The sequence below is a fragment of the Vidua macroura genome, chromosome 9 (assembly GCF_024509145.1).
Source record: "Vidua macroura isolate BioBank_ID:100142 chromosome 9, ASM2450914v1, whole genome shotgun sequence".
NCBI lineage: Eukaryota > Metazoa > Chordata > Aves > Passeriformes > Viduidae > Vidua > Vidua macroura.
Genome location: NC_071579.1, coordinates 3,429,360 through 3,444,383, shown reverse-complemented (window position 1 = coordinate 3,444,383; position 15,024 = coordinate 3,429,360). Strand labels below are relative to the sequence as shown.

At 40.4% G+C, this 15,024-nt stretch overlaps 1 protein-coding gene across 17 annotated transcripts in view; it reads left to right on the top strand.

Moving 5' to 3' along the window:
• Positions 1–15,024, top strand: part of CEP350 (centrosomal protein 350) — a 76,685-nt gene that overhangs the window by 44,840 nt on the left and 16,821 nt on the right. For 16 of the 17 annotated variants that reach the window (XR_008438259.1, XR_008438256.1, XR_008438257.1 and 13 more), the window contains 9 exons: positions 2,450–2,649; positions 4,754–4,965; positions 6,154–6,298; positions 8,977–9,137; positions 9,736–9,875; positions 10,591–10,673; positions 11,299–13,349; positions 13,644–14,045; positions 14,132–14,278. Coding sequence is in view for 11 of the 17 variants with exons in the window: in XM_053984509.1 (XP_053840484.1) it covers positions 2,450–2,649; positions 4,754–4,965; positions 6,154–6,298; positions 8,977–9,137; positions 9,736–9,875; positions 10,591–10,673; positions 11,299–13,349; positions 13,644–14,045; positions 14,132–14,278 (3,541 nt within the window). In the remaining 6 variants the exon portion in view is untranslated. The remainder of the gene's footprint in view (positions 1–2,449; positions 2,650–4,753; positions 4,966–6,153; positions 6,299–8,976; positions 9,138–9,735; positions 9,876–10,590; positions 10,674–11,298; positions 13,350–13,643; positions 14,046–14,131; positions 14,279–15,024) is intronic. The other variant, XM_053984503.1, reaches the window with a different exon arrangement.

Here is a 15,024-nt window from a genome sequence, read left to right as displayed (position 1 = left end):
CCTTAAAATGTTCAAATACAGTTTAGAGCAGTAGGTTAATACTAATATTTGAAATGCATGGATAAAATGTATGATGTTAGCATCAGAGAAATAGATTTTGAAGTCATGCTGCTGTAATCTGAGTGCTGCTGCTTCCTCATTGCTCCCCCACATTTCCAGCTGCATAGATGCCAGATGTGCTTTTGCAATTTTTTTTCTGCTTTTGAAGATAAATGTGTACGCTTGGTGTTGCAACTGGAACCCTCTAGACTGCAGTAAATATTAAGGCAATGCATCTGCTGTTTTGTGGCTCTGGCCTTTAAAACCCCAGAGTTATAAAAGGGTCTGCATCTTTGGCCATGCTGCTTTGATCCTCCTCTTCTTGTGGGTTTTTTGTTGGAATCCTCTTTCTCTTCCATCATTTCTGTTGATTTATCTTTCTCATTAAGTAGTTCTTCTGTGGTAATTATTTTCATGGCAATTTCATTAATTCTCCTGTTTGTGGTCTTCTGGGTTAATTCATTTGACATCTGCTTTTAAGGAGTCCTGCTCTTTTGAATCCATTTATTTCAGCCTTTCTCTTGCATTTTATTTCAACTTGATGTGCCTTTCTCAGGACTCAGTAAACTGCAAAACTTCCTGATGAAATCAAACAGTAGGTGAAGCAAGAAGAAAAAGTTGCTTTTTGCATTGAGGTCATTGTAATAATGACCTCTTAAACAAGTTCCACATGCATGATCTGCTGGACTAATTGGAACTGTTGTGTGTGTGAGAGTAAGAGTGGATAGATCTGATAGTGCTGGTGAAAAACACAACATTATCATGACTGTCCCTGTCATGTTTGTAATGCAATTGCTGTTGGTAGTTTGCTCTGTTAATGATACCAGCCTGTCAGTTTTGCATCAGTTTAGATGATGTTTGATGTTTGTCTATAGAAAGTGATAAAATTATGCACAAAATCATGGAATCTGTCAGCTTTAAGGTGGGAGATGATCCAGAGATTCTGAGGTGCTTCTGTTTTTCACCTCCTCTTCTTTTGACCAAAAGAAAGAAGATTGTGAGTGTTTCTAACTGGCTTCTGAAACTTTTCATGTCATAACTTGCTCCCTTTGTCTGAATCTGTCTTAGAGAAGGACTTATCTGAATCTCAACCTTTCTGAGCAACTGCCAGCTCACTTTTCCAGGGAACAGAACAAACATTAAGTGAGCAAATGAGAAATGTCCCTTAGCAGGCAAGACCTGCACATTAGTCACTTGGCCATTCCACTCTCTGTAAATAAAAGAGTTTTTTGAAACATGAGAGATTAAAAAGCACAAATGAGATTATTATCTGCTTTGCAGCTTAAGAACTTTGATGCTAAGTGCTTGGGATGGCTTGAAAATTATAAGGACATTCACAAAAACAAAGTATCATAAGTCTTTGAAGTCTGCCTTCTACAGCACCACAGCTTCTGTACCAATGGCAAACTCTCTAGCTGGCAAACTGTGGACTTTCTACAGAGTGATTCTGTGATGTCTTAAAGCTTTCAGTGGAGGAGATGAATATATTGATAGACACTCTCCTCTAGACTTGGCATGCCAGAGGAAGTGTGTGCAATTGATGTTGAACTTGCTTCCAATTTACTGTCTGAAAGGTTAAGTGCTGTGGTTACTTCAGTGCTCAGAAATGAGATGGGAGCTGGCAAAGAGAACAAGTGTGTGCACACAAACCTATTCATAACTACCAAATCCTGTGAGAGTTTTGTCAATTCTAAGGTTTCATGGATCACTTAAGAGCTCTTTGTCAGAAAGAAAATATCCACGAATTTTCAGCTGGCGCTTTAATTTTTATTTCATCTTAAACTACCAGCCAGATACGTTAGTAGCTGGAAAGAAACATTCTGGCATCATTATTCTCTTGATGCTGTCAGCTCACAATTAACACTCCAAGTGTACCAGTCCATAGAGATGATGCTTAAAGGAAGAAGGATTAAAGCTCCAGGAGGACTATTAATACAGAATCATTTTCTCTTACAATAACATACTTGGAAAAAACGATGGGGCAGCTGAGGTTTTAATTTTTCTGTGACTGGGATTAGCAAAAAAGAAAAGTTCATTTTTCAAACAGTCACAGCTTTCTAGAAGGTTCCAGTTTAATACCACGGGTACATTTTGTGTCCTGAAATTGGGAACTTTTTTTCTGTTTAGTTTAGTGCATATGATTTTAATGATTTTGAAGATTTTTTTTTAAATACAAACAGCCTCTTTGCAGTATGATGTAGACATTACTTCCTGCAGAAAAAAGAACCCTTGTCTATTTGTGGGGTTTTTGCAGCAGCACATCAGAAGTCTGGGAGATAGCAGTTATTGTGGATATTATCCTAGAAAACAAACTGAACAACTGCAATTGAATGGTGGCAATGGAGCATCTGGGTGTTGGGAGCTGAGTGTGGCTGGCTGGTTTGGCATTGACCTGTGCTCTGCCTGTCAGGTTCCTCACGAAGCGGGAGCAGAAGCTGATGCAGCGCCGGCAGCACGCGGAGGAACTGCTGGAGTGGAAACGGCGCCTGGATGCAGAGGAGGCAGAAATACGGAGGATGGAAAAGCAGGCTCTGGCTGCCTGGGACAAAGAGCTGCTCAAAACCATGATAGCCAAGAAAGAGCTGGGGGATCAGAGCGCTGAGCCCAAAGGTAATGGGAACTGGGAGGAAGTGACACATATGGCAAGAGTGAAGCATAATTTGACAAAAAGATTGCTTAGGTTTGCAGTTGTTTCCTTTTCTGATATTTTGTGCTTTCCGGACACTCTTGGAATCCCAATTTCTGCACTCTGTTGCCCATTTTACACCATAGTTAAATGTGTATTTCTCCTTTGCTATGTATCCTCCCAAGTGAACAGTGCAGCATAAGCCCATCAGTCACTTATATATACAATTTTTAAACTGTATTTCTGTTTTTCAAAGCAGAAATACTGCAGTATGGCATGATTGTAGCAATGTATCTGAACAACTTAGACTACAAGGTCTAGTGGCACCAGCCATTTCACTTGTTACTGTTCTTATCAGGATTTTCTCAGGGCCCTCTGGAATTCATCAAGGTTACTAAGACATAAACTGTGCTAAAATAAGAAAGAAGAAGCTGAGAAACGAAACTCCAAAACCACAAGAACTTGATAACAGGGGATGGCAAAGCACCTAGACTGTAATCAATCACATATTTTGAGAAGTGCCTGCAGAACACATGAACAAGCAAAGGCACCAATAAGAAATACATGATCAGCCTGTGCAGTAGAGTTAGAATGTATAAAGAAGTACAAAATGTAAACAATTAACAGCGTCTACTTAATCATATTAGTTAGTTGTCCAGGAGTCCTGAATTTCCCACACATGATCTTTTGCTGGTAGTCTTCTGAACTTGCTCTGTTAAAACCATTTTCCCCAGTAGTAAGCAAAGTGTCTCTTCTTGTTAGCTTTAGTACTATTGGTGAGGATGGCTTCTGTCAGGGGCTCATTTGCCACTGTCTGTGTTTTCAAAAAATGGAAAGAATTTTTTTTCTTCCCTTTGTTGTTAATGCCACCTGTTTGAAATGTGTAGCTGTGGTAAAGTATGCTAGGATGTAATTAGTATAAATTATGCTATTGTGAGGAAAAATTGAATTCCCAGATGTTGGAAGCTACAGCTTTACAGTTCTAAGTGGATCATGCTGAAGCACAGGGAACTGAATTGCAGTGAGAGAAAGTGATTTCAGGGATTGTTCTAAAATCATATCTATTTTCCCTTTTTTCCCCACTTTACTGAAAGTAGGCAGCACATCCTTTGAATGTGCAAAGAGAATTCAGAGTAATTCCCTATTACATTTGTTACTGAAAGCAGTCATGTGGATTTTAGGCATTGTAAGACATTTCAAATATGGTATGTGTATGGATCAGTAAGTTCCAATGAACAAAAATTCAGTACAAATGCTGATTTCTTATCAATAAGTGAGAACTGAGTGTACCTACCAGTAAACATTGGCACACAGCCCTGCTTCAGAAGGAAAAGTCCTTCTCCCCAGCCTTTACTCAAACACTGAATAGTTCTCCATGGCTGCCTCAGTAATGCCATGACTGCTGCAGAATTTAGTAAACAGGAATATTGAAAACCCAAATTATTATTTTGTTTGTTGCCATTTGAGAGACTCATAATGAAATCATAACATTAAAATGTTTTCTGCAACGACTGTAAAGGAAGCAATCAATTCTAAATTCAAGATCTGGCCTGCAGATTATATGCTCCTCCATGACTTCTTCAGACTAATAGTGACTCTTGCTTCTGTATGGTCAACTGGAAGGACAGGTTTCCCTAATAATCTTTTCAGAGTGTGTTGTCTGGAAAATGTTAGAATATCCTGAAAACCTCTTTATTTTAGATATTCAGCAATCACTGAGAATGTTGGGCAGTTCTCACAGATGCACAGAATCATTTGTATTGTAAAATGCCTCGTGAGATCATAAAATTTAACTTCTTACTGAAAGCACCTTGTCAACTAGACCAGGGCACTAAGTGCCACACCCAGTTGTTTCTTGAACACAAATCATGCTTTAAATCATACTTCTCTGGTAAACGGGCTTGTTCTTGCTAAATATTTCACCATCGGTGTCTAGGTGAGTGAAATAATGCTTGTTTGACATGTACAGCTTGCAGTTACTACTTTATCTGCAGACACCATAGAAAGTTTGCCTTTCAACCTTATGCCTTCAGCTTCTGCACATAAGATGGTTCTCATGTGCTTTGTTTTTCTCTCATTGAATCTCAGAAACAGCTAGTGAGGAAGAGTCTCCAGTGCCTTCTTGCTCTCATCTGAATAGTGAAAGCTCTATCCCAGAAGATCTTGGCGGTCTGGCTGCTGAGTCTGTCCCATCAGAGCCCATGGGCCATGGACAGCCAGAAAGCCCAGACCAGAGTACAATTAATGAAGAAATGGCTTATTCTGAAGATTTCAAATCCTCTACATCACCTGGCAAACTGGTGAGTGAGCTGTTCTGCCTTAGGTACTCTTACTATCAGAGCAGTGGCAAGTACAGCCATCCCCGTTGTCAAAGTAGAGATTACACTATTAACCAAATCTGTTTTCTGTGTTTATGATACCGTTTCACATTACTGTGAGTAATCATTGTGATCAGACGTGTGCTTTGAAGTCTTGAGGAGATATTGTTTCTGCACAGAGTTTAGATATTTTTTAAATTGTGGGCAGTCTTGCAAAACATTTTGTGTATGTCACGTAGGTATGCAGTGCTAAGTGGTGAAATACTGACCCAGTTTAGCAGTGTGAATTAGCTGTAGGCTAGCTTGTTGCCATTGTATAAATTCTTTCAGGCCATGGAAGCTATGCTCTGGTTTTCCACTTTGCCTTATTTGCAAGTAATGTATCCCAAAGTGTAGCTATGGGATGAAGAAGCAGACCTGTAACCTCATGCACAGTCCTTAGGGTTTCAGATGGTGTCTGCTTGCTGCTTAATTCTGCCTTATTGTTCTATTCCAATTGTTATTTCTAGTTGGATGATAATTTTGATGAGTTTCATCCTGATAACTTTGCCCTGTGCTCTATAAGACAGAAAATTCAGTGTCTGTGGGGTAAAAGAACTGCTTATCTAGACTTACTACAAATACTTTCTTGGCAAATTTGCTGAGGAGATAATAATAAAATGTCTAATGTGGGCCAGAGGTTATGTCCAAGGTGTGTTAAAGGTTTGTAGGATAATGTTGAAGCATTAAGAAGCATTTTAGAAGAATATTTGCTCTTTGAGTTTTTGCCTGGCCTCAGAAAAATAGTTTCACTGATTCAGAATGTTGTCTTGCACCCTTACATGAAGTGGTTTATTTTATTAGTTTATTTAGTAGGAGTTCCTGTTGCTGCAGATGACACAAATGTATTGAACCCATGTGAGTCAGAGCCATGTCAGTTCACTTAGGTGGTAGTAGAGTAGTCTAAGCAGGTTTATTGAAATCTAGGCTCAAAGTAAGCAGTCACCTGTTGCTGCTCTTGGTATTACTGTTTTATTGTCTAGCAAAGATTAAATTCTTAAGACTGTTGTACAGGTACCACTGTTTAATCTGTCCTCTTGTCCTGCTGTTCTTTCCTTGTAAGTGGCTCCTGATGACAGTGATCTTTTACTTTCAAACTGCAGTTACTTATTTATCCTTTTCTTCTCTCAGTCTCCTCCCAAAAGCAGCATATCTGTATCAAAGCAAGACTCCAGCAAAGGCAGCCACAGAACTGGAGGACAGCTACATTCACCTATGAAGTCCCACCAGACATCTCACAATTGGTCTGATGAATCTTTATCTATGACACAGTCTGGTAAGTGTAATACCCACTTGGGTTTATATTGCTTTTTCAAAGCTTTTGCTTTTAACAAACTTGAAATGCAGACATAGATGTGGACAGGCAGACAAATTCCTGGGAATTGCCAAGGCTTGGTGTTAGTGGGTGTATTTTCCCATTATGTAATTTGATCTCTTCAGCTGAAGATCTTAATGTAAGAAGGCTTATACTTTATATCCTCTTTTAGAAAGCAGTACAAGTTCTGCAAACACCTGTGAAGAAGATAAGAGTCAATAGTTAAGGTTAGGATTTAAAAATCCCTCCTCCTGCACCCAGCTCCAGAAGCAGAACAGCTCTGTTACATGGCAATATGGGAGAGACCTTTGGGGCTGCTCTGCCATGTGCAGAATCAGTGTATGCTTCAGGACATAGGGCTTTATTTGTGGAGGAGGGTTTGGTCTGTGTGCAGTAAAATAGGGCCTAAGGTGGCATTTTGAGCTATAAAATCTCCTGCATGGACTCATTATACCCTTTATCCAGTACCCAAGCTGCCTGCCAGTAAATGCTGAGGGGAGGAATACTGGAAGTGAAGTGGTACAGAGCAGCTCTTTCCCTGCTGTGCTCTCAGTCATGTGGATTGCAGGGGTTCCTGAGCTCCATCCAGTGGGTCACCATCATCCACTCTGTTCACCTGGGAAGTCTGTTTTGACTCTTTCCACACTTTTCGTCTCTAGAACATCTAGTTGCAATAGATAGAGCACCACAAAATACTTCATAGCAAATGAGATAGCATTTTCCTTCTTGTTTTTTTTTTTTATGGTAAGTCTTCAGTGGAAAAAGAATTAGCAGATTCTCCTGTGTGTACTGGCTGTTGTTTGTGATGGTTGGTAACTTACTGTGAGAAACACCTATGTATTTTCACTGAGTAATCTATGTTGGGATTCTGTTTGGAGAGCAGTTTCCAACACAGTGAAGCTTTCAGTGCCTTGATAAAGTTATTTTAAAGTTCTGACTCAGCAGTCATATAAGGAAGCCATTATGAAATGTAGAGTAGTCAACAGTGATCACAAAAACAAGCTTGTGTAAAACAAAATATTGACAGTCGTTGATTTAAAATTCTAAAGAAAGATATGAGGTGGGAAGTCAGGATGGTGCTGGTTTCACAATTAATCATTCCATTGTAAAGAGACAAATGTTTTGGCCTGCTGAGTAACAATGAAGTCATTGCCCTGTCAGTCTGATGCACGCCAAGCTCGTCAAAGATGAAAGCATGTGCAGATCTTTCCCTTATGAGTTGATCAAGAAATGCTGTAATTACACAGTGGTCACTTACTGTTAGGGAGGAGCTGTTAATTACAGTGGCATCACAAAGTGCTTCTGATTAGCAAGTGAGATTCCATTCTTTTTGTTTGGGTTTTAGGATTTTAAAATTCTTTGAATGGTTAACAACAGTTGTTAATGCAAAATGAATACAGTAGTTTGATTGCATTTATTGGCTCTTGTTAAGAATGGAATCCTTCATTATGGTTTGATATGTTCTGAAAGGAGATGGATTAGGGAAATATCAGCTATTCCTGCTAGCTGACCAGAGCATATTGGTAACTGACTTTCTAAACTACCAAGTTTAGAAGTAGTAAATTGGCATTTATGAGCATCCAGAAAACACTACAGGTGATAGTGAGCATTAGACAAACAAACCAGCCAAAATCCTCCCCTTGGGAGCTGCAGCTATAAAAGAGGAAGGGGTTCATCATCTCAGGGAGGAGCCCCAGTAAGGCTATGTCAGGTAATACTTTGAAGAGTTTTTGATAGTTAATTGTGGTAGCAGCAATCTGGGACAAGGATCTTGTTTTGCACCATGTTGGTATACATTTAAAGCAAGAAACAAGTGGACAAGGTGGGTGGAAAAAACCAACTAATAAGAGACTGAGGCAGTCTGTCTATAGAGTCTGAGAGTTTAAGAGGAAATAAGGAAAGCTGTTACAGCAGAAATAAGAAAATCATCAGAGTTATTGGTAGAATTGGGTTACCATTCAGATATTAGATCTGAGTATCTGGGGACAGTGACAATCTCTGCCTTGTTCATATTGAGTTCCCTTCCAGCTGTTGGCCAGTCAGCTTTGTATTTCATAGATGTATTTAGTCTAGGTGACAGAAAATCTGCATAGACCAGAAACTGATACGTGGTTTGAAGTCCACTGTCCCAAGTGGCATTCTCATCAATTAAGTGTACCCTGCAACTTGAAACTCTGTATTATAGTTGTAATTCTGTGTTTCAGATATATTTTTGGTGTAAAGCTCCGAGTTGTATTTTTAAATATAAAAATGAATTTCTGCAATACCCAACATGAAAAGTAGCTAATGTTGAAGAGCTGTGGTTGTGGAACTGTGGTTCACATGTGGTTGGTGTGAATAAGCTTGGTAACAAGTTATTTTATCACGGCTTATCTCTTTTATTATTTTAAATTAAGCAAGAAAATTAAATTTTAAATTAAGCAAGATGCAACACCTTTTTCTATCTTTCACACATAGTAGTGTTTAGAATCTGAAATCCCACCTTAAGAGTCTTGCTATGTTAAATAATATGTTGACATTACATTATTTGACATTTTTCTTGCACTGTATTATGTAATTACTGAACAACTGTTTATTGCTTTGCTTAGAATTGTTTTGTGAGGTGCAAGTTTGTAAAGACTAAAACTAAACTTTTTCAGAAACCACCTCTGATCAAAGTGATATTGAAGGACGCATCAGGGCCCTGAAAGATGAACTACGGAAAAGGAAATCTGTGGTTTACCAGCTGAAAAAGGAGCAGAAAAAGAGACAAAAGGAGAGACTGAAGGCCCAGGAAGCCAGTTTGATCAAACAACTGGAGGTCAGGAACAGAAGAAAGAAGGGCAAAGTAACAGATTGTTAGCCTTGGCTAAATCTTGATAGTATGGATGTTGTTGGCAAAATATTGTATCAACAGCTGTGAAAGACACTTTGTTGTGATAGCAGTGTGACTATTACACAGAATCACAGAACAGTTTGGGTTGGAAAGGACCTTGAAAATCCTTTCATTCCAACCCCCCTGCCATGAGCAGGGACACCTTCCACTAGACCAGGTTGCTCAAAGTCCCATCCAACCTGGCTATTTAACCATTTCCAATTATGAGCCAGAGCCTTGAGGCAAAAATGCCATTCCCTTTTTAAATGTCTGTCTGTAATGGGTTGCTTGCAGCATTCTGGGGGTTATGTACATTTATACACATTACTATCCTAGCTGGGCTTAAAGATTAGTGCTCCTGTAATTTGGTTTTGGAAGTAAAGTAATGAAATTTCTAGGATTTGCAGCTGTAGATTTGGGGAAAGTTAAGTAGATTGGTTTATAGAGAAACTGAGTGTATTCTTTATGCACTTAATAGGTTTTGATTGCTGAATTGTAGTTGTGTTTTACTGTATTAACAGTTGGAATTGTTTTCCATGTGCAGTCGTATGATGAGTTTATCAAGAAGACTGAAGCAGAGCTGAGCCAAGATCTGGAGGCATCACCAACAGCCAAACCTCAGATTAAAACTCCATCCTCAACTGCTGCTGAAAAACCTAAGATCAAGGCACCACCCCTCCATAGGTAGCTGGGATTTCTCCTTCTTCTTTTTAAGATTATTTAGGGGCTGATTGCTGTTTTAGCCAAAACCATGGATGCAAGAAAAGCTGCTAACTGCTGTGCCTTAAAGCACTGGACATTGGCAGTTTCCAATTGACCTATTTGCTGCTGTCACCAGACCCAAACAGATAAGATTTACCATGGCTGTAACCTTATGCACCTCACTGTTCTTCTGCCCAGCTTTTCAGGCTCTATTTTCAGTTTTCTTAAAAGTAATAGTAATTTTCTGTTGTGCAAGAATTCTGCCAGATACTGTGTGTGGATTATTAGCCTGAAGGCTTTTTTTTTTCCATTTTGGTCACTCATTATGTCCACTGCACTGTGTGAGGCAAACCATTCATCTTTGCAACTTAAATCTGGTTTAGATCTGTGGTTTTAAAAAGTAGAGAATTCAACTGATCTTCTGCACTTCCTACTATATATTTTTAAGTGTTCATTTTCTCCAGCAGATGGTGCAATTTTAGTGCATTCAAATTAAAAAAAAAAAAATAAACCACCATAAACTGCCCAACTCAGTATGTTGACAAAGCAAACTACTGATGTTATAATTATAGTGCCACATTGGTGTGGTGTTATAATTGTACATGTCTGTATTTCCATTTTTATCTATTAAAAAAAACAACCAAACATCACCCGCTGGTGTAACTGTAATTCATGCAATTTGATTTTTCCAATTTAGGCCTGAGACAGCTAAAAACTGGAAATCACTGACTGAGTCAGAGAGATCCAGAGCATCTTTGGAATCTGTTTCAGAACATGTAGGTAAGTAACTGGAAGAATCCATACTACAGATTAAGATCTTGAGCACTTAACTGTTTTAAAATTCTTGAACCTTTTCTTTCTTGATTCAAAAGAGGCTTTAAGAGAGGATGGAGACTTCATAAAATGATAGTGATGGAGCTGTATTTTTTGCAGTTTTATTTAGCAGGATTCTGCTTTTGCAGAATACCCTGTGTATTCAGTATATAGTTTACTCTTTTTGAGGTGTTTATGAAACCATAATTAAGTGACAACCTTTTTACTTTCTTTTGTTTCTTGTTCCTTTACCACTTGAGTTCAGATACTTTTCACTGTTTTGTAGTTGATGATTATCTCATTATCTCCCGTTCTAATCTTTGTTGTATTTGTGGCTTGCAAACAAATAACTGAGTCCTTACCTTGCAATGCTGGTTTAAGGAACAGAAGTAGAAAGAAAGCTTTATAACCTTGGAATTGAATGGAAGTTGCTCATGTTCATAGGACAGCCAGAAGTATATGTTTCCAAGGCACCAGTTTGTATCTTAACACAGAAACCTTGATAATAATTTAGTTACCTGTGATTGCAGTTTGCAATAAAACAATGTGTCTTGTACAATCTGCTGAAATCCACTTTTTATTTTCCTTCAAGAAGCTGTGCCATCAAGAACCGAGAGATCTGTGTCTGTGCACACCAAGAAGGTGGCTGTGACAGCTGTCCATGCAGGAGAACCTTCTGGAACAACTTCCTTGGCTTCAGTGTTACCAAAGAGTTCCAGAGCAGGATCTGGTGATTCCTCAGATAGCTCTTCAGCTCATCTCAAAGATATGAAAGACATTAGCAGGATATCCCTTGAGTCAGTGAACAAAGTGGTAAATGCAGCTGGTGTTGGTCCTACCATTAGCCATAAATCTGAGATTACAGAAGATCTGGAATACATAAAGTCAGAGGAATATGAGAGTGGAGGTTCTAATGTTAAGCCTGTGGAGAGTTCTGACGTCTTGCTGACGTTAGATGAAGGAAGGGAGAGTTCACTGGATCACTGCTCTGAAAACAAACACTCTCAGAAGGAACTGTTAGATGTAGCTGTGGAAAGTCTTCATGATACAGAAGAAATCTTAGAACAGAGCCAGTCAAATAAAGATGCTGTAAGTGGCCCAAGCATAGAGGAGACTTCTCACAAACTCAGCAAATCTGCAGAGGAAAATGGTGATCTGCTTTCTCAGCAGCTCTTGAGTCAAAAAGAGCCATCATACCCTGAAGACTTTGAAGGATCCTCTTCCAGAAAACAAGCTTCATCTGAAGAAACACTGCCTGGGGAACGCTACAGAGATGACTTTGAGGGGTCCCTGCTCTCTGCTAACAGAGAGTCCCTGAGGGAGCAGTCCCAGCACACCCAGGCCAGCCGAAGCAGATCCACCAGCCTGGGCAGCGATGGCGAAATCAGCGAGTGCCTCAGTGACAGGTCTCTCTCTGGCAGCATGCACTCAGGGAGGCTGCTGGAACTTAAGTCCCCAACAGAACTTCTGAAAAATGCTGAACGCAGAGATGTGGAGCAAGAACAGGCTCCAGCTTGTTCACCACTCTGGGCCTCGGCTTCAATCACAGAAGAAACAGATAGTTTGTCCAATTTCAACATTGGAGACAGAGTACTTGTGAGTAAAGTCCAGCCTGGAACATTGCGGTTCAAAGGGCTTACTAAATTTGCCAAAGGGTTTTGGGCTGGTGTGGAGTTGGATAAACCTGAAGGGAACAATAATGGAACTTATGATGATATTAAATATTTTGACTGCAGAGAAAAGCATGGTATTTTTGCTCCTCCTCAGAAAATCTCTCACATTACAGAAAGTATCGATAGCCACTTAGACAAAAATAAGGATGATGAAGACTCATTCTTTGATGATAGACTGGAGAAACAACACAAAGCTGAGCAGAAAGATAGAGAAAGTTCCAAACCTGGCAAAGAAGCTGAAAGCCAGAGCAGAAACACAACAGAGAATTATTCCCAGGATAAAGCTCCTGTGGACACAGCTGTTTCAGAAGCCTCAGCTGAGGAAAGGGTTGAAGAAGAGTTGTCATTTAAAGCAAACAGCATAAAAGAGATTTCTGTAGCTACTGGTTCATTTGCCCAGGAGCAGTCAGTGGTGGATTACCTGAAGGATGCTGTAAAAGAGGAGGCCAGCCACACTCCTCTCACTTCTAGTGTTGTGGATGAGGTTTCCACTGTTCAGTTGGATGACGTGTCAGATTTCCTTTCTGAAAAACTGGAGAGGCAGAAGACACTGGGAGAGGAATGTGCTGAAAAGTTAGATGATCTCTCTCCTGGCGTCACGGAGAAGCCTGCAACCCCACTGCTGGATTTGCTGACAAAAGAAAAGAACCTGTTAGAAGCACAGCTCAGCCTGCCTCTTAGAGAGGAAGAAAAGTCAAAAGAACAACTGGAAAAGGTCAGTTTGCTGACAGACAGTCTACTAAGAGATTTTGTGAAAGACACAGTCAATCAGTTACAGCAAATAAAGAAGATCAAAAATGAGAAAATCCAGCTCAGCAACCAGGAGCTCTGTGATGTGAAGGAGGAAGCCATTACTCCACCCCAGCAGGTGGAAAAGCAGATTCCAGATGGACTGAATAACTTCTTCCTAAGGTCTGATTTGGAAGATGACAGAGAAGAGCTTTCCTCTCCAGACATGTGTCCCAGACCGGTGAGTAGCAGACATCTTGCACTGATTTTAAGAGTTGATTGTGCCTTTGACTGGGGATGATTGAATGAAGAAAGTGGTCTGGCACCAGTTTTTCTCCCAGGTTCTGCTGGATGATGTGGAGATTTACCTGTATGCTCTGTCTGTGTCTCATATGTTTTTGTGTATCCCAGTGCATGGCTTGTTTTGGTAACTATTTATTGTCAACTACATCAGTAAAACATTTAAAAATGTAAGCTGAGGGACACAACGGTGTGACACCGCTTTCACATTTACTCTGTGGCTTTTGATTCGCAGGAGAGTCCCGTGTTTGGTGCCAGTGGCCAGGAGGAGCTTGCCAAGAGACTGGCAGAGCTGGAGCTCAACCGGGAGTTCCTGAGTGTGCTGGGAGATGACCAAGACTGGTTTGATGAGGACTATGGCCTGAGCTCCCGTAAGCTGCAGCAGAAGCAAGCTGAGGAACCAGCAGTGCTGCCCCAGGCAGAGCCGCAGAAAGTGCCGACCAAGCCGAGCGAGGAGCCCCTGGCAGTCCCTCACACTGCAGTGGAGGTGGAAGGGATGGTGCATGCAGCAGCTGAGGAACTCTGGAAACTGAAAGAACTGGGTCATGATCTTCAAAGCTGCAGCCTTAAAACAGATCTTTGTGGTACCCTCCAAGAGCAGGACACAGACACCATAAACAAGCAGGTTTATAGAAAGGTATGGTCTTCAGGCATTTTGGTCTTGCCCTCTGAAAGTTTATCATGGACAAAAGAAGCATAACTTTTGCTTTTTCCTTTGTTCAGGTGGTATTTGATTTAACAAGAGAGATCTTTGGGGAAATCTTTGCTGAGGATCCTAATCTGAATCAGCCCATTTGGATGAAACCGTGTAGGATCGCATCTGCTTATTTTCGCCGAGTCAAAGATCCAAATGATCTGGATGAAATCAAGGTAGGAAAAAATCTTTGTTGAGCAGGGAAAGTAAAATGAAAAACACTGAACTGGCATTTACCTGAGTGTTAGAAGATCATAAGAGGTGTATCCAGCAGGAGATTAGTTCAGAAAAGAAAGATTACCAACCTGAAAGAAAATTTGTCAGAATGGTCCTTTTATACTCAACAGATTGGCCTCCCTGTCCTTATGACTGCTACTGGTTGTTTTTAAACCTCAGTCCTCTGTGTAGAACTGCCAGGATTACCTTGATCTTATAACATTGGTATACTGACAGCCTGCTGCTGTAGCAGATTCCTGTGGAGCTCTGTATGGCTAAATTGGAATGGATCCAACAGTAGGGTTGGGCCAAATGGGATGAGCTAGATTTTTCACTCAGATACACACACCTATACCAGCCTCTCCGAGGACAGCAGGAGTTGCCCAGAGGAACCCAAAATTTGACTAGCGAGGGCATTGTCGTATTTGACAAGCCAGAGGAGCCCTCCATGTTATTGGTGGTAGGGCTCAAGGAGGGAGAAAATCACAGAGCCTGGCGGACAAATGAGAGCCTGACTGGACCTAGGTTAAACTTGCAGGGCTTGGACATTGGGAAAAACACGTCTCCCTTAAAGCCCTCCACAAAGAACCTTCCATAATGCTCATCAGGACACAAATGAAAACTTCCACCTGCACTGTTTCTTCTGAAATTGAGGGAGTTGACTAAGTTTTGATTAACCTGCTGAAGATACAGTGTGTTAACTGTC